This window comes from Rhinoderma darwinii, chromosome 12, assembly GCF_050947455.1.
Source record: "Rhinoderma darwinii isolate aRhiDar2 chromosome 12, aRhiDar2.hap1, whole genome shotgun sequence".
NCBI classification, from domain to species: domain Eukaryota; kingdom Metazoa; phylum Chordata; class Amphibia; order Anura; family Rhinodermatidae; genus Rhinoderma; species Rhinoderma darwinii.
The window spans coordinates 31,975,728-31,992,642 of record NC_134698.1 but is presented as its reverse complement, the minus strand read 5'-3'; the positions used below and the strand labels follow the sequence as shown (position 1 = coordinate 31,992,642).

Genomic DNA, 16,915 nt, shown 5'->3' with positions numbered 1-16,915 from the left:
CAAAAGCCATAACTTGTTTTTCAGCTGTATGAATGCTTGTTTTTTGCGGTACCTATCTTTTTTTTTTTTTTTTTTTAAAAAGCAAACAAATGGGGGGGGGGGAAATGGAAATAGCAATTCACATTTTTTTTGCCATGCCTGATGCGGTTTAAATTAGGGATGTCACGATACCATAATTTGGACTTCGATACCGATACCTTCGTGTAGTATTGCGATTTCGATACCAATTCAATACTTTGCCAAAAGTTATATTTATATATATATATATATATATATATATATATATATATATATATATATAAAAAAAAGTTCTTACATGTTCTGATGTGAGGCGCGTCGTGTGATGACGAATGTAACCTCCACATGCCTTACATTAATAGTAATTAACCCCATCATGTTTCTCAGTCATAATGGGTTAATGTGTGAGGTACATGATGGGGTTAATTACTATTCATGTGAGGCACATGGAGGTTAAATTCATCACACCTCGTGCCCCACAATAAGTGATGGAAAGCAGTTTTTATTAAAAAAAAATTGACAGCGTACACATTGTGCAGGTTATTACGGCCGCGCCAATACTGAGTGTATATTTTATGTATTGACTTATTTTAATGTTTATTGTAAAAAAGGTGTGTATTTATTTTATTTTACATTACTTTGTTTTTACTTTATTTTTTAAACTTGAATGTACTGTCATATCTATATTACAGTACATTAGCCTGTGTACTGATAGTACACAGGCAGTTGTTAGGACATACCAAAGTATACCCTAACAGGAAATATGATAGGACAGCCCTGGGGTCCTTTAATGGACCCTGGGCTGTCTGCCCATTTATGGTATGTCCCTCAATCACGTCACAGGAATTCGCTGTGACGCGATCCAAGGGGCATCGGCCCTTCTCATTTTCCCCTGAATGCTGCAGTCCGCTGTGATCGCAGCATTCACGGGAATAACGGCGGAGATGAGAGATTTCTCTGATCTCCACGGTTATAGAGCGGGGCTGCGGCTGTGTAATACAACCATTGCCCCGCTCCTGACAGGAAGTGCGTGGTCAGCATGAGGAGATGCGGCCGGTGCTGCACTAATGAGCGGCGGTTCAGGCACTGAAGACAGAACATGGGGGTATTTTGTAGTGCACCCACCATGTTCTGTTTTCAGTGTCGCTGCTCATTAGTGCAGCGCCGGCCGAATCGCATCATCCTGACCCCGCGCACTTGTTATCATGACTCAGGAGCGGGGCAATGGCTGTATCACATAGCCGCAGCCCCGCTCTCAGACTTTCACGTGTCACTATACTTAGCTGTGCGGCCGCACAGCTCAGTATAGAAATACATGAAATAACGGTATCGAACCGTTTGGGGATGAAAAGAATCGAAACAGTATCGAAGTTTCGATGCATCGTGCATCCCTAGTTTAAATAATGCAATGTTTTCTATTTTTTTTTAAATAAGGAAATATATGGTTTAACCCCTTAACGCATCATGACGTGCCAGTACAGCATGATGCCGGGAGAGAAGTATGGAGCAGGCTCACGCGCTGAGCCTGCTCCATATGCTGCAGGTATCAACGGTGTATTAGAGCACATTCAGACGTGGTGGAATTGATGTTCAATGTTGGTGCAGATTAGTTGTGTAATTGCCGCGAATCTGCACCAACATTTGCAGTGGAAAACTTCCGCCACGTCTGAACATGGCCTTACAGCTGACACCTGATAGTAGTTGTCAGGCACAGCGATCACGTTCATGCCCGTCTAACCCTTTAAATGATACGGTCAATTGTGAATCTGAAGAACTAAAAAAGAGGGACGGCCCTCTCCGACACGCGATCGCGGGGTGCAGACTCTTGTCATGGCAGCCCAGGGGCCTAATGAAGGCCCCCAGGTCTGCCTTCACTGTGCCCTTTATTTTCAGTTTCCCAGTACATTATAGGTGCCAATAGAAACTAGAACACCTTCTGCAAAAAACATACCCTCACACCACTCCATTGACTGAAAAATAAAAAGTTATGGCTCACAGAATGCGGGGAGTGAAAAACAAAAATAAAAAGAAAATGGCTTGGACTTCAAGGGATTAAATAAGTAATGGATTTATTTTAGGGTTTTTTTTGGGGGGGGGGGGGGGGGGGTTAAATTGTATTAAACTGATATTTTTTTGTTCTACCAAGGAGCTAGAAGTTTGATCTCTATATTTTTTTTTTTTTTAAGCGCACTAGAAGTTAAAGCTATAACTCTGGCTGGTCGCTATGGGAAACAACGGCTTTGCTGTTCGATAGTGTTCAGGAATCTCCCAATCGTATGCCAGTGAGTGATAGGCTGTGTTTACACTACAGTCACAAGCTCCGTTGGCAATCTCTGCATATTTGACGGGAAGAACAGGGTTCATAGCGCATGCAGCACTATTCGTCTTGTCACCTTGACGGACCCCATTATAGTCAATAGGGTTTGTCGGGCGCCTTTGGTGTCAGTCACGTGATGGATCTGGCACGGACGTCACGGTTTCCATTCTGTGTGTACAGATTATAGAAGGGGGGAGAACTGCCAAGGTCACCTCTGGGACTCTAATACATTCAAGCATCTTTCCGGTGTAAGGTGGGTTTTAAGACAACTGGTGTCCGACTCAGATGACCAAAGAAAGATACAAAATGCTGCAGTGCATTGTGGGAACCCCACAGTCAGGGCTATTAAGTCACATGACTGTCTCCGAAGAGTGGGAAAACCACAATCTATTTCTTAGAACTGGATGAATTTGTTCAAATGATTCAACTCAGAACCCGTATAATGAGGCCGAATTATCCGGAGTGACGTAGCTTAAAGAGGCTCTGTCACCAGATTTTGCAACCCCTATCTCGTATTGCAGCAGATCGGCGCTGCAATGTAGATAAGAGTAACGTTTTTATTTTTAAAAAACGAGCATTTTTGGCCAAGTTATGACCATTTTTGTATTTATGCAAATAAGGCTTGCTAAAGTCCAACTGGGCAGGTTTAAAGTAAAAGTCCAACTGGGCGTGTATTATGTATGTACAACTGGGCGTGTATTATGTATGTACAACTGGGCGTGTATTATGTATGTACAACTGGGCGTGTATTATGTATGTACAACTGGGCGTGTATTATGTATGTACAACTGGGCGTGTATTATGTATGTACAACTGGGCGTGTATTATGTATGTACAACTGGGCGTGTATTATGTGTGTACAACTGGGCGTGTATTATGTGTGTTACATCGGGGCGTGTTTACTTCTTTTACTAGCTGGGCGTTCTGACGAGAAGTATCATCCACTTCTCTTCACAACGCCCAGCTTCGGGCAGTGCACAGAGACAGCGTGTTCTCGAGAGATCACGCGGTGACGTCACTTCCCCAGGTCCTGCATCGTGTTGGACGAGCAAGGACACATCGGCACCAGAGGCTACAGTTGATTCTGCAGCAGCAGCAGCATCAGCGTTTGCAGATAAGTCGATGTAGCTACTTACCTGCAAACGCTGATGCTGCTGCAGAATCAACTGTAGCCTCTGGTGCCGATGTGGTCGACACGATGCAGGACCTGGGGCAGGAAGTGAGTGACGTCACAGCGTGATCTCTCGAGAACACGCTGTGTCTCTGCACTGCCAGAAGCTGGGTGTTAACGAACAGAAGTGGATGATGCTGATTCGTCAGCATCATACACTCCCATTCCTAACGCCCAGCTAGTAAAAGAAGTAAAAACACCCCGATGTACACACATAATACACGCCCAGTTGGACTTTTACTGTAAACACGCCCAGTTGTACTTTTGCAAGCCTTATTTGCATAAATACAAAAATGGTCATAACTTGGCCAAAAATTCTCGTTTTTTAAAAATAAAAACGTTACTGTAATCTACATTGCAGCGCCGATCTGCTGCAATAGCAGATAGGGGTTGCAAAATCTCTCGAGAGATCACGCTGTGTCGTCACTCACAGGTCCTGCATCGTGTCAGACGAGCGAGGACATCGGCACCAGAGGCTACAGTTGATTCTGCAGCAGCATCAGCAGGTAAGTAGCTACATCGACTTACCTGCTAACGCCGATGCTGCTGCAGAATCAACTGAAGCCTCTGGTGCCAATGTGTCCTCGCTCGTCTGACACTATGCAGGACCTGTGAGTGACGTCACAGCGTGATCTGGCAGAAGCTGGGCGTTCTGAAGAGAAGAGGATGTTACTTCTCTTCAGAACGCCCAGCTAGTAAAAGTATTAAAAACACCCCGATGTACGCACATAATACACGCCCACTTGGACTTTTACTTTTAAACACACCCAGTTGTACTTTTGCAAGCCTTATTTGCATAAATACAAAAATGGTCATAACTTGGCCAAAAATGCTCGTTTTTTTAAAATAAAAACGTTACTGTAATCTACATTGCAGCGCCGATCTGCTGCAATAGCAGATCGGGGTTGCAAAATCTGGTGACAGAGCCTCTTTAAAGGGAATGTGTCGCTAGAAAAAAAAAAAATTTTTTTTTTTTAGTTTAAACAGTTAGTGTATAAATGATTAAACATTGTTCTAATTTTTTTACGTGTCAGGAAATATTATAAATTAGATTCTAATTTATAACATTTCCCAGCGCTGGTCACTAGATGGAGCAATTCCCAAAATTGCAGCATTGGCATGTGGTAAAGCAACCACATTGCTTTATGCTGCAAAATTTGAGAAGACCCACTCGCTCTAGTGAGCTCACAGAATCCCCCCTCCCTTATCCTGGCTAGTGCAAGGAGAAAGGAGGGGATTGAATGTTCAAACCTCCTACACTGTGGGTCGCCATTTTTTGAGCGAACACAGTGTAGTAGGTTTACATACAGTAGTTGTAGCAGGGAAATAGAGGGTAGGAGGAAAACTCCAGCTCATCAGCTCCACGTTCTTGTGTTCGGATTTCGCCCGGATCTCCGCGACGGCACACGGTAGGCAATGTAGACAAAAGAAAGACGATCCAGCGACAGTTAGTAAGTGTGGGAAAACACTGTTTCCACTTTATTGGAATATAAGCAAAAAAGTATAACAAACACCAGGAGAATGACAAGGTGGTTTTAAGATGGCAAATAGATTATAAGCCTACGCGTTTAGAGCACTGGCTGTACTCTTATTCATGGCTAGTTTAAGTGAGCTGCTGAAAGCCCTAGATGTTGATATTCTGGGAAATGTAGAGGGCAATACCTGGATAATGACAACACCCAAAATTATGGTAATTAGCTGCAGCATCATAACTATTATCATTCTACCATTCTTTTGGTCCCTTTCTCCGAGACCATTACGCCATCGTAACCTCTTAATTATTCCGTTCATTTTATATTGCTCTTTTACACCTTTGTTTATCGGTTCTTTTTTAAAGAGGCTCTGTCACCAGATTTTGCAACCCCTATCTGCTATTGCAGCAGATAGGCGCTGCAATGTAGATTACAGTAACGTTTTTATTTTTAAAAAACGAGCATTTTTGGCCAAGTTATGACCATTTTTGTAGTTATGCAAATGAGGCTTGCAAAAGTCCAAGTGGGCGTGTATTATGTGCGTACATCGGGGCGTTTTTAATACTTTTACTAGCTGGGCGCTCTGAAGAGAAGTAACATCCTCTTCAGAACGCCCAGCTTCTGACGGTGCAGATCTGTGACGTCACTCACAGGTCCTGCATCGTGACGGCCACATCGGCACCAGAGGCTACAGTTGATTCTGCAGCAGCATCAGCGTTTGCAGGTAAGATCGACTTACCTGCAAACGCTGATGCTGCTGCAGAATCAACTGTAGCCTCTGGTGCCGTCACGATGCAGGACCTGTGAGTGACGTCACAGATCTGCACCGTCAGAAGCTGGGCGTTCTGAAGAGGATGTTACTTCTCTTCAGAGCGCCCAGCTAGTAAAAGTATTAAAAACGCCCCGATGTACGCACATAATACACACCCACTTGGACTTTTGCAAGCCTCATTTGCATAACTACAAAAATGGTCATAACTTGGCCAAAAATGCTCGTTTTTTAAAAATAAAAACGTTACTGTAATCTACATTGCAGCACCTATCTGCTGCAATAGCAGATAGGGGTTGCAAAATCTGGTGACAGAGCCTCTTTAACTGTGTTATGGGAGGTTTTCCTCCCACCTGAAATTACCATAATTTTGGGCATTGTCATTATCCAGGCATTGCCCTCCACATTTCCCAGCAGCTCACTTGAACTAGCCATGAATAAGAGCACAGCCAGTGCTCGAAACGCATAGGCTTATATCTATTTGCCATCTTAAAACCACCTTGTCATTCTCCTGGTGTTAGTTATACATTTTTGCTTATATTCCAATAAAGTGGAAACAGTGTTTTCCCACACTTACTATCTGTCGCTGGATTGTCTTTCTTTTGTCTAGGTTTACATACAGTAGTAATCACACAGTTAAACACGTACATACACAGAAATAACTTACCTGCTCCTGCCGCCGCCTCATTGATTTCAATGGGAGCTGGACGAGTTGTTTTACCGCGGTAAAAAGAAGAGTCATGACCCATCTTGAGGTGGTTTCCGCCTCCAAAACCCCATTTCAATCAGTCAGAAAGAGGAAAAAACGCCTCGACGAGTGTTTTGACGAGTTTTTGTCAAACCACTGTGCAAAAAAACCTCTGGAGCAGTTTTTGCAGGAGGAATTTTCCTCCTGCAAAAAACTCAGTGTGAACATAGCCTTATGTAGATAAATGAAAAGTTATGCACCTGGGTACGAACAACCTGCAGACATCATATGTCCTAGGGGGAGCTACACTGGGGTAGTTACTTGTTGAGAAGGATCTGGGTGTACTTGTAAAGAGGCGCGTAGCTAAAGGCCCCGATGCAAAAGTTCTTATTGGGCCCGCCCCCCCACAAACTTCTCATGGCCGACGGTCCGCAGCCTTCAGCTGCATCGCTGAGTCTCCTAAGTGACCCAACAATGCAGCACTAGCAGCCAGGGGCATCACTAAGGACTTAAAGGAACAGTGTCATCACAAATTTATTTTTCATATGTTAAAGATGTTAGTGCTTTATTAAAAACGTTTATATTTATTTGTGTGTTTGTGTTTTACTTTTTCTTATTTTTACACTTTTTCTTCCCTATGGGGGCTGCCATTTTTTGTTCCATTTCTGTATGTGTCGATTAACGACACATACAGACATGGAATACGGCAGCCACAGTCCCATAGGGACTGCGAACGGCTCCCGTCCCATCCACTTCTGTGTACGCCGTCTGTGTGGGAACTGCGCATGCGCCGCTCCCACACAGTCCAATTTGAAATTGGCGCCGTCTGGCGCCATTTTCCTGTGGACCGGAAGTCGCGGCCGGACAGTAAGATTACTACTTCCGGTCGCGGCTTCCGGACTTGTGCACTTGGACCAGCGGCAGCAGACGGAGCGGACGGGCCGGAGGGAGCCGCGGCGGCAGGAGCAGGTAAGAGATTTCAATGTATGTTCGTGTTTGTGTACGTTTACTATTGTATGTTAACCTTCTACACTGTGTGTTAGTTCAAAAAATGGCGACACACAGTGTAGGAGGTTAGACCGTTCAAACCCCTCGTTTATCCCGGCACTAGCCAGGATAAAGGAGGGGGGGATGCTGAGAGCTCACTAGAGCGAGGGCTTTTTACCCAATTTTGCAATGCTGCAATTTTGGGAATAGCTCCATCTAGTGACCAGCAATGGGAAATATTATAAATTAGAATCTAATTTATAATATTTCCTGACTCGTGAAAAAAAGAAAAAAAATTTGAACAATGTTTAATCACCTACACACTAAATGTTTAATTAAAAAAAACAAAACATGTTTTTCTGGCAACACATTCCCTTTAAAATGTCAGGGGAAATAGCCCCAATAGATACGTGTCCGCCCCAAAAAATGTGTATATATATATATATATATATATATATATATATATATATATATATATATATATATATAGAGAGAGAGACAGGGTCGTAGCGCAATAGATATGCTATCAACTATGGATAGGATTAGATACATTGGCCCAGCAGACAGTATCACACATGATAGGATCAGATATAGGGCCCAGCTCGCTGACATTGCGGCTCCAGAACTGGACCCAGGAAAGGTAAGAATAATAATTTTGCTTCTTTATGCGTTACTAATTATTTTTGTGCGTTTGTGTTTTTTTTACAAGTTCGGTGGACTACTTCGGAATAGGAGGACTACTTCAATGACAGCGGTTTTTTATTTCAATAAAATATTTTTCTATTAAACTTGTATTTTTTTTTAAACTTTATTATTACCGCCTTAGTAATGGCCGCTGGCTGATTGACAACCTCCATTACTAAGGCGTGGCTTAATGTTAGGTGCAGAGGCTAACACTAACCCTCATTATTACCCCGGTACCCACCGCCACCAGGGGTACTGGGAAGAGCCGGGTACGAACCAGTACCCGACCATCTGTAGTGACGGTCAGGCACCGGGGCGGCCGCACTATGGTAGTATTAAAGAGGCTCTGTCACCAGATTATAAGTGCCCTATCTCCTACATAATCTAATCGGCGCTGGAATGTAGATAACAGCAGTGGTTTTTATTTTGAAAAACGATCATTTTTGAGCAAGTTATGAGCAATTTTAGATTTAGTTTCTTAATGCCCAACTGGGTGTGTTTTTACTTTTGACCAAGTGGGTGTTGTAAAGAAGTGTATGAGGCCGACCAATCAGTGACATACACTTCTCATTGTTCCAGCCCAACATGATCCACAGCACAGTGAGATTGTGCAGTTAAAGGGAATGTGTTGCCAGAAAAACATGTTGTTTTTTTTTTTTAATTAAACATTTAGTGTGTAGGTGATTAAACATTGTTCACATTTTTTTTATTTTTTTCACGAGTCAGGAAATATTATAAATTAGATTCTAATTTATAATATTTCCCATTGCTGGTCACTCGATGGAGCTATTCCCAAAATTGCAGCATTGCAAAATTGGGTAAAAAGCACTCGCTCTAGTGAGCTCTCAGCATCCCCCCCTCCTTTATCCTGGCTAGTGCCGGGATAAACGAGGGGTTTGAACGGTCTATCCTCCTACACTGTGTGTCGCCATTTTTTGAGCTAACACACAGTGTAGTAGGTTTACATACAGTAGTAAACACACACAAACACGAACATACATTGAAATCTCTTACCTGCTCCTGCCGCCGCGGCTCCCTCCGGCCCGTCCGCTGCCGCTGGTCCAAGTGCACAAGTCCGGAAGCCGCGACCGGAAGTAGTAATCTTACTGTCCGGCCGCGACTTCCGGTCCACAGGAAAATGGCGCCGGACGGCGCCAATTTCAAATTGGACTGTGTGGGAGCGGCGCATGCGCAGTTCCCACACAGACGGCGTACACAGAAGTGGATGGGACGGGAGCCGTTCGCAGTCCCTATGGGACTGTGGCTGCCGTATTCCATGTCTGTATGTGTCGTTAATCGACACATACAGAAATGGAACAAAAAATGGCATCCCCCATAGGGAAGAAAAAGTGTAAAAATAAGAAAAAGTAAAACACAAACACACAAATAAATATAAACGTTTTTTATAAAGCACTAACATCTTTAACATATGAAAAATATTTTTGTGATGACACTGTTCCTTTAAAGAAGCTGGGCTGGAACAATGAGAAGTGTATGACACTGATTGGTCACTGATTGGTCAGCCTCATACACTTCTTTACAACACCCACTTGGTCAAAAGTAAAAACACGCCCAGTTGGGCATTAAGAAACTAAATCTAAAATTGCTCATAACTTGCTCAAAAATGATAGTTTTTCAAAATAAAAACCACTGCTGTTATCTACATTCCAGCGCCGATCAGATTATGTAGGAGACAGGGCACTTATAATCTGGTGACAGAGCCTCTAAGCTGAAGGCCAAAAACAGTGGCCCTTCCCACCCTGGTAAAGCTAGGCTGCTGCTGTGTTGTATCTGGCTGGATATGAAAATTGGGGGGGGACCCCACATGGTTCTAATTATTTTTTTTATTTTTTTTAAAGGACGTGGGGTCCCCCCATTTTTCATGACCAGCCAGATATAATAAAGCAGCAGCAGCCTAGCACTAACAGGGTGGGAGGGCCACTGTTTCTGGCCTTTCCCTGCCTGATAATAACAGCCTGCGGCCACCCCGGTGGCCTACCATCACTACAGATGGTCAGGTACTGGATCGTACCCGGCTCTTCCCAGCACCCCTGGTGGCGGTGGGTACCGGGGTAATAATGGGGGCTAGTGTTAGCCTCTGCATCGGCTAACACTAAGCCCCGCCTTAGAAATGGATGCCGTCAGCCATTACTAAGGCGGTAGTAATATAGTTTAAAAAAACACAAAAGATAGAAAAAATATTTATTTTAATAAAAAAAAAAAAAAAAAAAACAACCCTTATTAACCAATTTATAATGAAAAAAAGTAGTCATTGAAGTAGTCCTGAAATCAGACGTAGTCCAACGACCGAACCTGTAAGAAAACACACAAAAAACGATTAGTAACACATGTGTTAGGGTATGTGCACACACACTAATTACGTCCGTAATGGACGGACGTATTTCGGCCGCAAGTACCGGACCGAACACAGTGCAGGGAGCCGGGCTCCTAGCATCATACTTATGTACGATGCTAGGAGTCCCTGCCTCTCTGCAGGACAACTGTCCCGTACTGTAATCATGTTTTCAGTACGGGACAGTAGTTCCACTCAGAGGCAGGGACTCCTAGCATCGTACATAAGTATGATGCTAGGAGCCCGGCTCCCTGCACTGTGTTCGGTCCGGTACTTGCGGCCGAAATACGTCCGTCCATTACGGACGTAATTAGTGTGTGTGCACATACCCTTAGGCTTAGATACAGGGTCCAGCAGACAGTAATCTTATACAGTATAAGATTACTGTGTGCTGGGGCCCTGTATCTAAACCTACCGTGTGGTAGGCTTATATACAGGGCCCATCAGACAGGATCACACATGGTCCATGTATCTAAGCCTACCATGTGATTGTGTGCTGGGCCCCGGAACCCCTTAATGACCAGCCTATTTTAAACCTTAATGACCAAGCCATTTTTTACGTTTTTTCCATCGTCGCATTCCAAGAGCCATAACTTTTTTATTTTTGCGTCGACATAGCTGTATAAGGTCTAGTTTATTGCTTGACAAGTTGTAATTTTTAATAGCACCTTTTTGAGGTACATATTATTTATTGATTAACTTATTAACCTTTTTTTTTTTTGGGGGGGGGGGGGGGGTTTCTAGAAAAAAAAAAAAAAGGCATTTCGCCACTCTTTTTCGCGTCCTAAATCTACGCCGTTTACCGTGTGGTATAAATAACACAATAACTTTATTCAGCGGGTTGTTACGGTTGCAACCATACCAAATTTGTATAGTTTTTGTATGTTTTACTACTTTTACACAGTAAAAACGCTTTTTTTTCTCAAAATTATTTGTTTGTGTCTCCATATTTGAAGAGCCATAACTTTTTTTTATTGTTCCGCCGATGCAGTTGTATGAGGGATATTTTTTTGCGAGAAGACTTGTAGTTTTTATTGGTACCAGTTTGGAGTAGGTGCGACTTTTTGATCACTTTATCATATATTTTTAAGTCAGGGTTCACAGAAAACAGCAATTTTTCCATAGTTTTTCTGTTTTTTTACGGAGTTCACCGTACGGGTTAAATAATGTAATAGATTTATAGTCGGGGTCGTTACGGACGCAGCGATACCAAATATGCGTAACTTTTTTTTTACTTTATTTTGGTTTTTTAATAGTAAAGCATTTTGTAGGGAGAAAAAGTGTGATTTTTATTTTATTAACTTTATTAAACTTTTTTTTCCACTTGTTTACTAGTCCTACTAGGGGACTTTAATAAGCGATCATCTGATCGCTATTATAATACACTGCAATACTTTTGTATTGCAGTGTATTACTGCCTGTTCGTTTAAAACGGACAGGCATCTGCTAGGACATGCCTCCGGCATGATATAGCAGGCATTCGCTACAGGCAGAACTGGGGGCCTTTATTAGGCCACCGGCTGCAATAGAGGACACAGACACTCGGCGATCTTATCGCCGGGTGTTGGTGGGAGAGAGGGAGCTCCCTCCCTCTCTCCAAAACCACTTAGATGCGGTGCATGCTATTGAGCACCACATCTGAAGGGTTAAACGGGTGAGATCGATACTTCTATCGATCTCACACGTTCGAGCAGGGATGCCCCCAGCTACATCTGGCAGCTGAGAGCAGGGAGATTTGACAGCTCCCTGCTGTTTATTTATCTTGATGCAGCACCGTAAAAAGGCTTATGCATCAGAATAAAGCCCGTTAGTGACCGACGTGAAAAGGCGTATTAGTGGTCACTAACGGGTTAAAGGGTTTGTCCAGTCCCTAAACATTGATGACCTATCCTCAGGATAGGCCTTCAATAGCTGATGTGTCGGGGTCCAATTCCCGGGAGCCGGCCAATCAGCTGTTTTGAAGGGGCCGCAGCACTCATACGACAGCTGCTTCCCCTTAATTTTCCTTACTCGTTCAAACTGTGAATCGCTGACACGGAATCACAGCGTCAGCAAGTGACCGGAATGAAGGGGGAAGCAGCTCTCGTAACGAGTGCTGCGACCCATTCAAAACAGCTGATTGGCCGGCTCCCTGGAGTCGGACCCCGCCAATCAGCTTCAGCAGACAGGGATATTAATCTTACCCTCCTCTTCAGCCGCGGCGGAATTTCTGTCCTGACTATCCGGGATCACGATGTCGTGCGCGGCGCACACCGCTGTGACATCGTGCGCAGCGCTGTGACGTCAGGACCTCCGGAACCAGGAAGGTAAGTACTGTCAGTTACTATAGTAACAGGTGACCACGGCCTGAGTTACTATAGTAACTTTTTATAGATGTGGTGCGGGGGGGGGGGGCGCGGGGCCCGGTCGCAATTGCGACCCCTATATCTACGCCACTGCTTGTAAATCATAAACCAAATAACCGCATGCAGTGTCAATCAGCTGCTTCAAAGGTCAGCAAGATATTGTCGTGTATTAAAAGAGGGATGGATTCACGGGACAGGGATGTAATATTACCACTTTACAAAGCATTAGTGAGGCCTCATCTAGAATATGCAGTCCAGTTCTGGGCTCCAGTTTATAGAAAGGATGCCCTGGAGTTGGAAAAAATACAAAGAAGAGCAACGAAGCTAATAAGGGGCATGGAGAATTTAAGTTATGAGGAAAGATTGAAAGAATTAAACCTATTTAGCCTTGAAAGAAAGACTACTAAGGGGGGACATGATTAACTTATATAAATATATGAATGCCACATACATGGAACAGGATTTCACCATATTTTTTGTAAACCCCTCCCAAAAAACAAGGGGGCACTCCCTCCGGCTGGAAAAAATAAAAAAGAAGGTTCAATCTGCATTGGCGACAATTTTTCCTTTCCCTTTTCCCATCCCTTGGTTGAACTTGATGGAGATGTCTCTTTTTTTCAACCGTACAAACTATGTAATGTCATATTGGAAGGCAGTATGCATGCTGGCACCTTCACCGATCCAGAGAACAAAGCACTGTCGACTTCCCTTAGACACAGTCACTGACTGTGTAGGAACACAACCCCATTAATTTGAGGGAACAGCAATCTGAAAAATGGCACTGCCAGAGACCCCCCATGATGTGGAAAACAAAGGGGGCGTGTTGCAATTCATAACAGTTGTGGGTCAGAAGCGGCCGTGTATAAAGACGGTGCCGTCAGACCCAAAGGATCAGATATTGATAGTTAAAGGGGTTGTACCAGAATTAAAAGTGATCACCTATAAACAGAATAGTTGTTGTTTGTGATCAATTTCTGATTGCTGGGAATACCACTAATTGCAAGAATGGGGGTCCCAAATCCCCCCGTTCCTCCTCCACTGCAGGGACGACAATGAATGGAGCGGCGGTCGAGAATGCGCGCTGCCGCTCCGTTCAAAGTCTATGGGAATGATGGAAACAGCTGAGAACTGCGCTTGGGTGATTTAGTCAGACCGACTTTGAATGGAGCGACAGTGCACATGCTAAACCGTTGCTCCAACTCACAGCAGGGGGTGCAGTAAGTAGTATCTGGGGGTTTGGGGGGGCCCTCTCATGATCGGTGGTGGTCCCGTCGTTCAGACAATTAACCCCATATCTATATAAATACGTGATGCGTTTTGATTGTGGGAATACCCCTTTAATGAACATACTATCATTGTTATTGGTGGGAAGCCCCTTTAAAGCGCCACTTTCATGAGACTGTAGAGCTTTAAATACTGAATATGTACAGGAGCATTTTGGGGGGACTGTTTAATGCTCCCTCAGCTCTTTTGTAAAGGACGCACTTATGATGCCCAGGTCAATCAGCGGCTTTTATAGACACCATAAGGCCTCATGCACACGACCGTATTTTTTCCCACCCGTAAATACTGGCGTAAATACGGGTCCGGTGTCACACGTATTCCACCCGTTTTGCACCAGTATTTACGAACCCGTGCTCGTAAATATGGGTCCGGTGTCACACGTATTCCACCCGTATTTACGAGCACGTTTTTGGCGGCAAAATAGCACTGCACTAATCGGCAGCCCCTTCTCTCTATCAGTGCAGGATAGAGAGAAGGGACAGCCCTTTCTGTAATAAAAGTTAAAGAAATTCATACTTACCCGGCCGTTGTCTTGGTGACGCGTCCCTCTCTTCACATCCAGCCCGACATCCCTGGATGACGCGGCAGTCCATGTGACCGCTGCAGCCTGTGATTGACCTGTGATTGGCTGCAGCGATCACATGGCCTGAAACGTCATCCAGGACGTCGGGCCGGATGTCGAGAGGGACGCGTCACCAAGGCAACGGGCGGGAGACCGGACTGGAGGAAGCAGGAAGTTGCCGGTAAGTATGAACGTCTTTTATTTTTATTTTTTACAGGTTTATACTGATCGGTAGTCACTGTCCAGGGTGCTGAAAGAGTTACTGCCGATCAGTTAACTCTTTCAGCTCCCTGGACAGTGACTATTTACTGACGTCGCTTAGCAACGCTGCCGTAATGACGGGTGCACACATGTAGCCACCCGTTATTACGAGAGCTCCATAGACTTCTATGGACTGTCCGTGCCGTTATTACGGCCAGAAATAGGACATGTTCTATCTTTTTTAACGGAACGGGCACCTTCCCGTGAGAAAACGGGAAGGCACCCGTCGCCAATAGAAGTCTATGAGCCCGTTATTACGGGTCGTGATTACGACCCGTAATAACGGGAGTTTTTACGGTCGTGTGCATGAGGTCTTACTTACAGCGCCACTGACGTATAACAGCGGCGTCTTACAGCTGGCTATCCATGCTGAGATGACACTTACGGTAAGACATTTTCTTTGGGCTTTAGAACTTCCAGCAGATAATTTCTACGCGCAAAAAATTACAGCATGCAGATTCTCCGAAATGATAAACCCCAGGTACAATAAACAAGGCCTCGCAATGCCACAATAGATGCCCCTACAAAGTGCGAGTCTTGGCGCGACCCAGACATTGCAAAATGATCACCAGTACATGGTCTTATAATTGTTTGCGCCAATAATATATAACATAGCGGCTTATAATAACAGCCAGTTCTCCGCCGCAGAGCTGTGAACACATCAGAACACTGGCGGGGGCTTATGGAATCTCCCCGATCCCCTGCAGGATTACTGGAGCACTCCTGAGAGCGGATCCATTAATTTAATCACAGCGAGTTGCTATTCCAGCCATTCCCTAACATCTCAGTATAGGATCATCCGGGATTATTGTACACTGGGAGATCTATAAATATTCACAGCCAAAGCAAAGCAGCACAGGAAAGTACAACACACGACGATGCACATAAAGGGTACAGCTCCAGCGTGCCCAGCAGCCGGGCCCGGGAAAAGGTTACTTGGCGCAGGTCGGACTAGCGAGATACTAAAGAATCCGCCGCTCACCTGATCAAGGTTGTCATCGCTGCCGCTATCATCGGAGTCCGAGTCGATAACTATCCGGTTCTTCCGCTTCTTCACCATGACTGCAGCACGGCCGCAGCGCCGGAACCTCCACCAACACTGACAAAATGTCTGCGCATGCGTACGATTCCAGAGTTCGGGCCCGCCCCGTGACGCAAGCACGTACCAACGGATTCGAATATGGGCGTGGTGTTGTGTCACGTGTAATTCCCAGCGAAAATATCGATAAAACACGTGTTTTGCAATGTGGTCCAGTGTATACATCTGAATATGCTTACTGCGCTAGCAAAGGGTTAATGTACCAATGAAATTTTTATGTGCCGAATAAGACGAGAGCAATCGAGTGACTAGATAGATAGCTGCATTTCCAGCACAGCAAGCATACCTCCCAACTTTTGAAATCGGAAAAGAGGGATATTTTAAGCCACGCCCCCTAACCACGCCCAGTATCCCGGATAAACACATCAAATCAAGGCCAGATCCTTCTTCAAATAACACACGCACATTCTCACTGCGGATCTCTAGACTGTCTGGATATCACAGATATTATGGATCCGGTTATGTCGTCTTTGTGTTACTTTTCCTATCTTGGGTATAACATTTGCTCATCACGGCGGCAGCTGCAGGACAAACCAAAAGGCTGAGAACAATGAAAGTCAAGAGGGAGACCCTGTGGTGGATGACTTTCCAATTGACGGGTAGCAGAGTTACATGATGGGCATTTTTTTTTCCAGTTGTGTAAAACTGCTACCTGTCAATGTAAAAATCATCCACCAGAGCCCCCCTGTAGATTGCTCCACACACAGCCCCCCTGTACATAGCCCGACACAGCCCCCCTGTAGATAGCTCCACACACAGCCCCCCTGTACATAGCGCCAGGTACAGCCCCCCCTGTACATAGCGTCAGACACAGCCCCCCTGTAGAAAGCGCCAGATACAGCCTCCTGTAGATAACGCCACACAGCCCCCCTGTATATAGCGCCAGGCACAGCCCCCCCTGTAGT

At 44.7% G+C, this 16,915-nt stretch overlaps 1 protein-coding gene across 1 annotated transcript in view; it reads right to left on the bottom strand.

Annotated features, from left to right (window-relative positions):
- RTF1 (RTF1 homolog, Paf1/RNA polymerase II complex component) overlaps nt 1–16,045 on the bottom strand; it is a 71,669-nt gene extending 55,624 nt beyond the window's left edge. Inside the window, exon 1 of the mRNA XM_075843318.1 lies at nt 15,894–16,045. Coding sequence (XP_075699433.1) covers nt 15,894–15,971 — 78 coding nt within the window. The 5' untranslated portion in view covers nt 15,972–16,045. The remainder of the gene's footprint in view (nt 1–15,893) is intronic.
- Between the last annotated feature and the right edge of the window lie 870 nt (nt 16,046–16,915).